Raw genomic sequence first — 12,140 nt, forward strand, 5'->3', positions numbered from 1 at the left:
CTTCTGGACGGTTGCTCACTGCGGCTGCTAGCCACTCACGCTAGCTGCTGGCTACACACGGCAGGCCATGGCAAGCCACTGCCACAGGGGCTGCAGCCTACGCCATCGCCGGCGACTCACGGCAGCCCAGCTCCAGGTTGAGCTGTTGTTCAGCATCTTAGCTGTGGAGGGCAGTGTCACTGGCTCTCATATGTTGGATCCGAACCAGGGCCCTCTGGCATCCCAAGCCAGTTCTTAACCATCGCGCCACTCGGCCGGCCTGCGTTTGTATATTTCTATCTAGAGACACTGACTGTCTGATGGTCTTTCTTTTTGTGATATTTAACAACCATTGGTGGCCACTGTCTAGATTTGTGCTTTATTCTTTATCATTTATTATAGATGTTTTAAATTCATAGACTATAAAGAGGTATTTTTTATGTTTACAAATTTAAATGTAGGCAGGTTTCTTTCTTTTTTCTTTCTTTTTTTTTTTTTTTTGATATGAGCTGTATGTATTTTTTGGTTTTCAGAAATGCTTACATATTGACCCAGACAAAAGGCCCTTCTGTGCTGAGCTCCTGCACCATGATTTCTTTCGTATGGATGGATTTGCTGAGAGGTATAGTACTGACTTACGTTTTCCAGGTCACACCAACCTAGAATCAAAATAAGGCCTCCATAACAGCAACAAACAGTATTTCTCTTATTTCTCTACCCAGTTACTTTTATAAGACCTTAGATATTTACCACCCACCTCCATTTACCCTTAGCAATAGCAGAATTCATAGGAGTGGGCCCCTGCATTCACTAAATTAGGGCTCTTGGTTTTCATGAAGCAGGCTCTTCGTGCTTTTCCTTCTGACTTCCTGTGGTGACATCCACTCAGGTCACTGAGTTCTATGTGCCTATGGGCTGTGTGATGCCATCATCTTGGATGCTGATGCATTTGCAAAGTTGCTATCTCCTGTTATTGCCAAATTCACACCACACCCAATCTTATGACACCACCGGCACTGTTGATGTGTGGCAGACCTTGATGTGCCAAACCAGTGAGTGCCAGAGTTGCTGGCATGTTCTTTTGTGCTGTGTGAGCTGCTGGCGTCAGTGCAGCTTACAAAACAAAAAATAATGAGATGAATGGCAATGACATTACTTTATATTTTTGCAAATCTGTTTAATATCTAGCTTAGTAAAAGATACCTGGGTCCTCATATTTGCTTCTACATTCAATTAGTTGTGTGTTATTTTGGTTGAAATATATGAAGAAACTCTGGCCTCACACAAATACATTGTTGGAAGATGAAAGAGTATTTTAATAGCCCTTTTAGATAATTGTGGATATTCTTTTTTGATTCTATACTAAAAACTTGGATGCTATACTGAAACTTGACAGTGGTGGTTTGTTAAATGTTGTTTTCATTGTACAATCTCAAACCATCTGAATGAACTTTTTTTTACTCTGTTACATTAAAAACCATTTGTCTGTCTTGCACTTTGAACAGACCTTTTACCTATCTATACTTTTGTAACATCATACATTAATCATTAAGAAAATATTGTTTTGTTATATTATGCAGATATTTAAAATGTTGACATTTTTCATTATATAATATCAAAAAGTCACAGTCTCTCTCATCAGAAAAGCCTTTAAGTTTTGGGAATCTGCTAAGTTCACAGTAGTGGATACAAGTTTAACAGAATTCTAATTTTGCATGAAAAATTGAATTTTATCATTGACAAATATTATCAGTTGTTTTCCTTGAAGTGACAAGCACCTTTGTTCATTTTTTTAAATGAAAATATCTGTCAAATTCCCCAAGTCTGTAAAACCATAGTTTTTTTACTTGAAAGAAAGTTCACTTCAAGTAAAAAATGTTCCATGATAAAAGTGGCTAGTTTAGTTTGTACCTCAAACAATTTCATATCCCTTTTCTCAAGACAATCATTGCCCTTGTCTTTGCAACAGAGGTGCTTTTTGCATATTCTCACCTTGTCATACAGAATATGAAAAGTGACATGTGTTCAAGGGTTTAGATTTAATAAAATTAATATTTTTACTGCTCTATCTAGGACATCCTTAAACAAAACTGCCTTTTTTTTTTTTAACTGATAATGTGTAGCTATGAAGAATACAATAACTGCTAGTACAGGTGCCACTGCTCCAATTCTTGGTAAGGCACCAAAAGTTTTACCCACTGTTTTTTTTAGACCTTCAGTGCAAATGTTAACATGATGAAAAAGAGTCATCTTATTAAGAATAGCTTTGATCCTGTGAACCTCCTGAAAGGTTCTCAGTGACTCCCAGAGGTCCACAACTACCTTTTAAGAACTGCTAATCTCGGCCATACTTTTTCACATTTTAAATAATACAGTCTAGTTTAATACTAATTACAAAATAAATAAATATCATGAAAACCAATTTTTTTTTTTTTAAGATTTTTATTGGGGAATTGGGGGATGGGAACAGCACTGGAGACTTGAGGGAAGGGGAACAGACAAGTTGCTGTCTTTTTGTTCTTCAGTCTAGTTGTGGAGGACGTTGCTTCACTGGCCCAAGTTGGCACCATCATTGTGCTCTTCCCAGGCAAGGCAGATCACTTGCCGGCTTCTGGACGGCCCCTGACGGCGGCTTGAGGGCCGCTCATGCTGGCTGCTGGCTACATACGGTAGCCCATGGCAACCCACTGCAGCAGGGGCTGCAGCCTATGTCGTCGCTGGCTACTCACGGCAGCCCAGCTCCAGGTTGAGCTGTTGTTCAGCATCTTAGCTATGGAGGGCAGCGTCACTGGCCCTCATAGGTGGGATCCGAACCGGGGTCCTCTGGTGTCCCAAGCCAGCTCTTAACCAACGCACCACTCAGCCGGCCCCTGATTTTTTAAATTTATATGTCTCATACAATTTTATTTTATTGACAAATGTATTTTTATGTAGGTTTTCTCAGGAACTGCAGTTAAAAGTACAGAAAGATGCCAGAAATATTTCTTTATCTAAAAAATCCCGGAATAGAAAGAAAGAAAAGGAAAAAGATGACTCCTCAGGTGAAGAGAGAAAAACACTTGTGGTACAGGTAAATGTCCATATTTTAATAAGTGTATTAAATTTTAAATTTAACATATCCATAAGTTTTTGGAGGGAAAAAAATTAAAATTAAAATATTTTTTCTGAGTTGTAAGCAAGTTAACTTTTAGCTCCATACCATAGTAAAAAATGTATCTTATCTATAGTCATTACCTGTTTAAAAATATCTTAACATATCATGTATTGACTGCCTGCTGTGTATCAGGCTGTGCAATAGGGCTTGTCAGGAAATCACACTCATCCAAGAACATTTAGATATGTGTGTGCACACGTACGTACAACTAACTACATGGACACAAATATACATGTGCAGCATTTTTTTCCCATAAATAATAGGAGAGAAAAATATCATTTTAAAAATTTTATATAAGTAGAGCATTTTAAAATTGAGATTTGAGTATTTAATTTATTTGAAGTTTTACTTTTCTTGATAAGTTATCCAAAATCTGTTCTTGGTAAGGTAATTCAAATCCACTACCAACCCATTCCCATTTTCTCAAGTGAACCAAAAGAAAAGACTTCTCAATTTTGTGTTCCCTAACTCTAAATATAAAAGAACAAAAGTGGGCATGCTTGATTTCTCTTTCATGTTTTTCTCACTGAAATATATATAAATTTGATATGCGTATATATCATATGAACCTGATACACACTCACACACACACACACACACACACACACACACACACACACACCCCAGGGGTGCCAAAAAATATACACATTTTAAGAGATGTTATCTATGTATTACTTTTCAAAGTTTAATTGAATTATGATAGCTCTGTGTAAGTATGACATATGTTCAAAAGATGGCATTAATCAAATGAATGCTAGTCTAGTGTCATTCATTGTATTACAATTTTAATAGTTTTTCCCTTTCTTAAAATGTGTATACATTTTTTTGGCAATATATATATATCAGAGCTAGTATGAATTGCATTTCCATTCAAAATAAATGTCCAATCAAGAATCTCAGATTTAATTTTAATTCCATAGGTAGAGTAAAGAAAACCGGGGCACAGAATGATGATATGTATGGAATTCTGCTTTAGTTGACAAGTACTTTATAGGAAAAAGTGATTCATTCTCCTTAGATCATTAATGTCATTTTTAACATTTTTATTTATGGTCAGGATACCAGTGCTGATCCAAAAATTAAGGATTCTAAAGTATTTAAAATAAAAGGGTCAAAAATTGATGGAGACAAAGTTGAAAAAATCAGCCGAGCTTCAAATGCCAGCTGTTTCCATGACAACGGGACAAGCCATATCAAAGCAGTGCCTTCAACAAGCCTCAGAGATTGCCGCAATGGCAGCGTGGACCACATGAGGAACCCAGGCATGGCAATTGCCCCACTTACACACAACCTTTCTGCAGCAGCTCCCGGTATTAATTCTGGAATGGGAACTATCCCAGGAGTTCAGAGTTACAGGTATGAATTAGGAAAATAAGAACAACAGTTGGTTTAAGGAGATAGTTGCAAATTATAAGTGATTGTAAATTCAGCTCCATTATGTTCCTCTCAGGCTTCTGGATGCTGTTCACTCTTGCCTGGTTGCTATTTCAAAAGGCTTTTTGGCCTATGTGATGAAAATTATTAGCATTTGGTCAAAAAATTAACCTGAGTTCTAAGAAAGTAGGGTTGTATTGTTTAAGTTAAAGAGAGTCTAAAGCTATTTAGTCTAAAAACATGAAAGGGGGTTGTCACAATAAAAGAGTTTATTGCTTTTGAAGGTCTGTTGTTGCATGGTATGGCTGTGGGTGTTTAGAGGTACAAAGAAGCTCCTTTTGGGAATTTTGCTGAAAGGAAGGAAATTTATTTGGTTAGAGGTGAGGACTGGGTGGGAGGCATGAGTGTAGTGGTAAAGGACAGAATGTTTTACCAGGTCTATGTGCATGGTATATTTAGGAATGGGCACTAAATTCTAATTCAACTGTATGCCACTTGGTGCTGTGTCATTTGGTTTTGTGCTTAAAAAATAGTTACTGCTGATTCTAACCTAAATGTTTTGTTGTTATTACAGAGTGGATGAGAAAACCAAGAAGTATTGTATTCCATTTGTTAAACCAAATAGACATTCTCCATCAGGCATTTATAACATTAATGGGACCACATCAGTAAGTGAACTCAATTCTCAGTGGTAGAAGAGCAAGCATTAGTTATTCCTAAAGTTTTATTAATATTAAATATGATAGTGAAGAACTGAGAATTTTATTTGAAGACATGTCATAAAACGGAAACTTAATTATGCATGTATCGTCCCAGCCTGTCATAATCATAAATGTGAAAGTCTTGAAGTTTAACTAAATTTTATAAAGTATTATAAGTCTAGAAGTTTAAATATAAGATGTTATTAAAATGACATCTGTGTTAATTCTTTAGGTAACAGTAAATTTTCTTGACCTAGTACTTGGTGATGAGTTCTTTTTTAGATTAGAGGAGAAGATAAATTGTCTTATCTCACCCACACCAGAGTTTTGGTAGAAGTATTCCATTTTTCATTTAACAAATATTTATTGATTATCTATTACTTATAAGACACTGGAGATGAATTAATCAATCTTCATTTTGAAGGAGCTCATGGTGGAGTAGAGGATCAGCAAATGAAAATATAGTATCAGATTGTAATAGTAGAAGCATGTACAACCTTGCTTGCTTATGTCTTCTGAAGGTTCAGAGCAGCATCATTATGCTCAACATAGCTACCAAAACACTTCTTCTTAAAGTTAAACCATCATCACTCTTTCCCTCAAAACCGTCCATTGGCTCTTCATCTCAGAGTGAAGACTTGAAGTACTTACAGGGTCTTGAAGTCGCTGAATGGCTCGGTCCCCCATCCTTCTATCCCATCCCCAGCCACTCTCATTCTTGATCAATCTATTCCCGCCACACTGATTTCCTTGTTATTCCTGGAACATGGCCAGACATGCCCCCACATCTGAACTTTTGCACCTGCTATTTCCTCTGCTTTAGAACATTCTTTCCCCAGACAATCCCCAAAATTTGCTTTTGCTCCTCCTTGGGTTACACGAAACCTTATTATGAGGTCTCCCCTAGTATTATAACTTATTTTGTCTCCCATTGCTTTCTATCCCCTCTCCTTGCTTAATTTTTTTTTCTATTACATACATCTGACACCCTCTATATTCTCTTATTTATATATTGTCTGTCTCCCTCTGAGATGTAAGTGTCCAAGGCAGGGATTTGTGCTTTGTTTTCCTCACTTCTCTACCCAGTACCTAGAACAGTGTCTAGTACAGTGAAGCTGCCTAAGAAATGTGACGAATGAATTCCAGGGAAAAGGAGATATGGACGTATTCCCAAAAGAGTATTTTTCTCACAGATTTTCCTGCTCTACCTCTTTCTTTATCCTCACAGTTGAAAAAAGTAGTCTTTTTTTTCATGTCTCTTATGATTTGGACATTGTATTTGTTTTTCTTTCAGTTTTTCTTAGCCTGCAATTTGTATACCCATAGTACTTTCCTTTTTTGATATACCCTCCCTTTTGATTTCTTTGTGGACGTTTTGTGTTTTACATTCCTGGTCTGCTTTGGAAGATTATTTTGCTCAGCAAAGTTTTTAAAAGTAGCTGACTCAATACCATTCTGCTGGTCTTAATATCAGCCTTCCTCCAAGCATTGCATACCCAACAGGGGCTGGTAGTTTTAGATCTTGTTTCTGTTTTGTCCTTCTTTGGAAGAGGCAATCAAAAAAGGAGATAAAGATTAGTGGGGAGAAGACCCACTGGAGTCTTTTCTTAATGAAAATTTGCAGAGGCGGAGCGAAGCCTAAACTTCCTTCAACTTTTAGGTTGAAGATCAGTGCCCCTCTCCCATGTTTCATGCCGAAATTCTGAGATGTGAATAAATATATTATTATAAGCATCTCTTATGTGTTTTACTTGTCACGCTTTGAATATGTAAATCTAGTAGTTTGAACTTATCATTTTATTATGTTTTTGTACCTGCAGATAGTTTCTTTTAACTATTAATAATTATTTTATTTTGTAGCTGGTTTTAACCAAGAACCTTAGCACTTAATTATATTAAAAGAACAAACAGAAACATCCAAAAGAAAGAAACTCAAAGGCTCACTGCAGGACTTCCAAAGACTTTTTGGGAGGCAGAGTGGTATAATTCACAAAATGTTAAACTTCAGACATCCAGGAACCTCAATGGGTTAATGCTGTCATTATATGTGTTTGTGTGTATATTTTGTTATATATACATATAATGTATATACACACACATATGATTTCATTTTACATATACAGTTTTTTATTTTAGTAAATCACACAATCTTTCTATGTATCATCTATTTTGAAAATGTGGGAAAGAATACAGAGTTTCTGTCATCCTCAAATGAAACAGATTGGAAAAATGTCAGATTCAGAAAGATGCAGAACTAAAGTGCTCTGCTATTCTTCATTTTATTTTTTTTCAGAGTTTATCGACTACGAAGTAATCCTACTAAGAAAGAATAGGAAGATAATGGAAGTTATAATTCTTTACTTTATAAACTGTGTTCCTAGGAGATAGTATCTTCAGTTAATGCTGAGGAACAAGACAAGAACAAACATTGAAAAAATGAGTAACAACATTATATTGGGAATGCAAAAAACAAGTGAGGGAATGTGGTACACATGACAAGATGAACTGTCCAAAATGAAGATGCAACTAGATACTGAAAAGCTCGGCAAGTGTCGTAAGGCCTGAGCTTGCTGGTCTGAAGGTCCAGGACACTGATGCCCATCTGTTACCACTTGCCAGGACCGACACTGTTGGGTTGGGAGATAGAAAAATGCATAGCAACCAAGTAATCCACTTGTTAGCAATTTGAATCAATTTGAGAAAGAGATTTGAAATAATTAGATAAAATTGTTTGTGTGTTATTGATGTTCTTTAAATTTTGGAGTATTCTAGCCCTTCAATTCCATAGATTTTAAGATATGAACATAATAGTTACAAAAGGGAAAAGCTCAGTTTACCTGGAAGCTAATTAATTTATGTTAACCATTCTGATGATATTAGGTCACTAGTGAAAAGAGCCTGCTTCAGGCAAATAAGAAAAGAAGAGAATACTCAAAGACAGATGTCCATTTACCTGAACTAAACTATAATCATCTCTCTGAACTAAGAGCCTTGGAAGGCATAGGTATGTTTATAATGCTTTTACTTTTTCAGCTCTTTTGCTTACAGTATTTAAAATGTATGCTAAATGAACAGAATATTTACAATTTATAGTAACTTTACATACTTAAGTATGTAAATATGTACCAATTTATGTACAATAAGTACATACAGAGGGACAGATACAGAATGTGAAAAACAGATATAGAATGTGAAAAACTAACAGAAATGTTTAATGTTTTCACTGTGCTTATGATTATTTTTATGCAGCTCGAAATTCCAGGATAATAAGGAAAGAGAACAAAAATCTTTCAGAATCTCGAATTCCTTCTCTGGTCACTATTGACTTGCATGCCTCCGGTGTTGCATTACATCAGGTACAGCAACACTTTTTGTGGGTTGGTTGGAACTCAGGTCTCTCTCATACTTCCTATTAAAGTATCTTCGGAGAGTTTGCTCTCAAGGATTAGGCAGGTTTATTGGTGGGATCCATAAAATTTTGCTTGTTAAATTTTGTTTTATGGTTCATTGCACTTGGCACTTTTATTACATATATGTTTATATAAATATTTCTCAGCTTACATAAATCAATTTTTTATGATTAAAAATGTGCGTGCATGTGTGTGTGTGTGTACCCTAGTTATGGCCTTTATATAATTATAGGTTTTGGAAATTAATCACTGTCACAAATTTTATCTTTAGGAACTACAGAGTCTCAATAAATTACTTGTATACTTCTAAACTTAAATTTAATGTGGATCTTAAAGGCACAGAATTGTTCACTAGCTCTTTGAGGTACACTTGTTCAACACCGCTTTTTAGGGTTGATAAAACCAAATCTAGTTTCATGCAGTGGAAGAAAGTCTCTGGCTGCTTTCACACTCCTTCAATATTTTTGTTTGTTGTTCTGAATCTTTTTATACATATAAACTGCTTCTGCATCTTTACTCTCAATTTACTTGTGCAATTTCCAGTTGTATGTAAAATGCAATAAAGGAGAAAGTAGGTGTAGTGAAAAACACAAATTACCACCAAAATAACGTGAGCTTATGTGTGGAAAATCTGAATGGAAAGAGAAACAACAGGAGACTGAAAGCAAAAGGTTTCTAACAGGAGCTGTGACTTGCCTTACACTCTTACTTTATGGTATGCATCATAACATTGGACTACATTTCATTTCTGTACATAACACAAAAAAATTCACATTTATAAAAGTCTATTGTGTACCTTTTGGAACAATCTGTAAGATAGATTTTTGTAAATGAAGTGTTGCAGAATCCATGGACCCTATCTCTACTCCCCCACCCCTTCCTCCTTACACACCTTATGTATAATACTTATACACAGAGCTACACATTTCTTCCTGTAAGCACTGCTTTAGCAACATATCACAAATTTTGATATGTTGTAGTTTCACTATGATTCAGTCTAAATATTTTTTTATTTCCCTTGTGATTTCTTCTTTAACTCATGAATTATTTAGAAATGAGTTATTTAATAATTAGCTTATCTGGGGCTTCTCTAGATATTTTCTTATTGATTTCTAATTTCATTCCATGTGGGCAGAGAATATACTCTGTATGATTTTGATTCTTTTAGATTACTGAGATGTGTTTTATGGCCCAGCATGTGGTCTATATTGGTGAATGAACCTTGTTCCCTGGAAATTAATATATATTCTTTAGTTGTTGGATGTAGTGTTCTATAAATGTGAAATTAGATTAAGGTGGTTGATAGTGTTGTTTAGATCTTCTAAGTCCTTAGTGATTTTTTTTTTAAATTTTTATTGGGGAATTGGGGGGATGGGAACAGTGCTGGGGAATTGGGGAAAGGGGAACAGACAAGTTGCTGTAGTTTTGTTCTTCAGTCTAGTTGTGGAGGACGTTGCTTCACTGGCCCAAGTTGGCACCATCATTGTGCTCTTCCTGGGCGAGGCAGATCAGTCGCCAGCTTCTGGACGGCCGCTCACTGCGGCTGCTGGCCGCTCACGCTGGCTGCTGACTACACACGGTAGCCCATGGCAACCCACTGCCACAGGGGCTGCAGCCTACGCCGTCGCCAGCGACTCACGGCAACCCAGCTCCAGGTTGAGCTGTTGTTCAGCATCTTAGCTGTGGAGGGCAGTGTCACTGGCCCTCATATGTGGGATCCGAACTGGGGCCCTCTGGCATCCCAAGCCAGTTCTTAACCATCGCGCCACTCGGCCGGCCCCGCATATTTTCTATTTGAATATTTTTAGTGTTGGCTTTGGGGGATATCTGTATTATTTTTTTTAGTGAGTGCTCTAGGGATTATTATATATGTAACTAATCTTTCACAATCTATTTAGAGTAAATGTTATGTCACTTATAAAATGTAGAAACCTTACAAACATATTTCCCTTTCCCCTAACCTGAACTTTATATTAGAGTTATCATATGTATTTTATTTACATACATTGAAAACTCCACTACACTGTGCCATATTTTTTGCCTTAAACAGTCATAAATATTATAAACAATTTATAAAAAGTTTAGTCTTCTATTTGTCTAGTTACTTACTGTTTCTGTTCTTCTTCCTTCTTTCTTAAAGATTATAGTTTTATTTTCTGGTATTATTTTTCTTCAGCCTGAAAAACTTCCTTTAGCACTTTTTGCAGAGTAGGTCCAATGGTAACAAACTCTTTTAGTTTTCCTTCATTTGAGAATGACTTGATTTTGTCTTCATTTCTGAAATATATGAGTAGTTTCATTGGATATAAAATATGAATTAGTAGGTGGTTTTTTAAAAGTATTTTTTCCACGACTATAAAGATGTTATTCCTCTGTCCTGATGTCTATGATTTCTGGGGGGAAATTCTCAGGCATTTGAATATTTATTCCCCTGTATGTAATGTTTCATTTTTGTCTAGCTGTTTTCAAGATTTAATCTTTATCTTTTGTGTTTATTAGTTTGAATATGATATGTCTAGGCATAGTTTTCTTTAATTGTATCCTGTCTGGGGTTCCCTGAGTTTCTTGAATCTGTAAACTTATCTCTTTTACCAAATTGGGGAAGTTTTTGGTCATTATTTCTTCAAAATTTTTTTCTGCCACAATCTCTTTCTTTTCTCCTTCTGAGATGTCAATGACATATCTGTTAGACCTTATGGCATTTTCTCACAGGTTCTTGAAACTCTTTTCATGCTCTTCAGTCTTTTTCCTCTCTGTTCTTAAGACTGGGTAATTTCTAGTGATCTGTCTTCAAGTTTTTTGACTCTTTACCTTGTCGTTTCCATTCTATTAAGCCCATCCAGTGAGGTTTTTAAATTGCAGATACTGTATTTTTAAAATATACATTTGGTTCTTTTTTAGAGCTTCTACTTCTCTACTAAGAACACCTGTCCCTTCATTTCAAATATGTTTTTTTTTGTTGTTGTTGGTTTGTTTGTTTTTTAACTCATGTAAAATAATGACTGCTTTAAAGTGCGTGCGTGTGTGTGTGTGTGTGTGTGTGTGTGTGTGTGTATACATACACACACATATATACATAAATAACTAGGTATGTAAAGTTCCAACATCTGGACCATCTCAGGATTGATATCTGTTGATTGCCTTTTCCCTTGAGAATTAATCACACTTTTCCTGATATTTTTATGTCCAGTAATTTTGGACTGTATTTAAGACATTGTGGATGTTATATAGCCCCTGGGTCCTGTTATAATAGTCTGGAGAATGTTGAAATTTTTGTTTTAGCAGGAAGTCACCAAGTTTGGTTCACACTGTAAATTCTGCTTTAGCTTCTGTGAGAGGTGGTACAAATTTCAGTTCTCTAAGTCTTGTTATCCTAGTTTGCATCTGTCCTGTACTTGTGCAGTTCAGGAGTTACCTGGAGACTTGTGCAGGTGATTCAAATCTCAGTTCAACTGTCTAAGCCTTCACTATGTTGGTTTGGAGCATGTATACCTCAGGAGCTGGATTGAGACTCTGTGGGTT

At 36.0% G+C, this 12,140-nt stretch overlaps 1 protein-coding gene across 1 annotated transcript in view; it reads left to right on the forward strand.

Moving 5' to 3' along the window:
* Nucleotides 1-12,140, forward strand: part of CDKL2 (cyclin dependent kinase like 2) — a 30,143-nt gene that overhangs the window by 14,999 nt on the left and 3,004 nt on the right. Inside the window, exons 7-12 of the mRNA XM_019623519.1 lie at nucleotides 513-601; nucleotides 2,914-3,049; nucleotides 4,191-4,489; nucleotides 5,082-5,175; nucleotides 8,089-8,212; nucleotides 8,458-8,564. Coding sequence (XP_019479064.1) covers nucleotides 513-601; nucleotides 2,914-3,049; nucleotides 4,191-4,489; nucleotides 5,082-5,175; nucleotides 8,089-8,212; nucleotides 8,458-8,564 — 849 coding nt within the window. The remainder of the gene's footprint in view (nucleotides 1-512; nucleotides 602-2,913; nucleotides 3,050-4,190; nucleotides 4,490-5,081; nucleotides 5,176-8,088; nucleotides 8,213-8,457; nucleotides 8,565-12,140) is intronic.

This window comes from Hipposideros armiger, unplaced genomic scaffold (genome assembly GCF_001890085.2).
Source record: "Hipposideros armiger isolate ML-2016 unplaced genomic scaffold, ASM189008v1 scaffold_552, whole genome shotgun sequence".
NCBI classification, from domain to species: domain Eukaryota; kingdom Metazoa; phylum Chordata; class Mammalia; order Chiroptera; family Hipposideridae; genus Hipposideros; species Hipposideros armiger.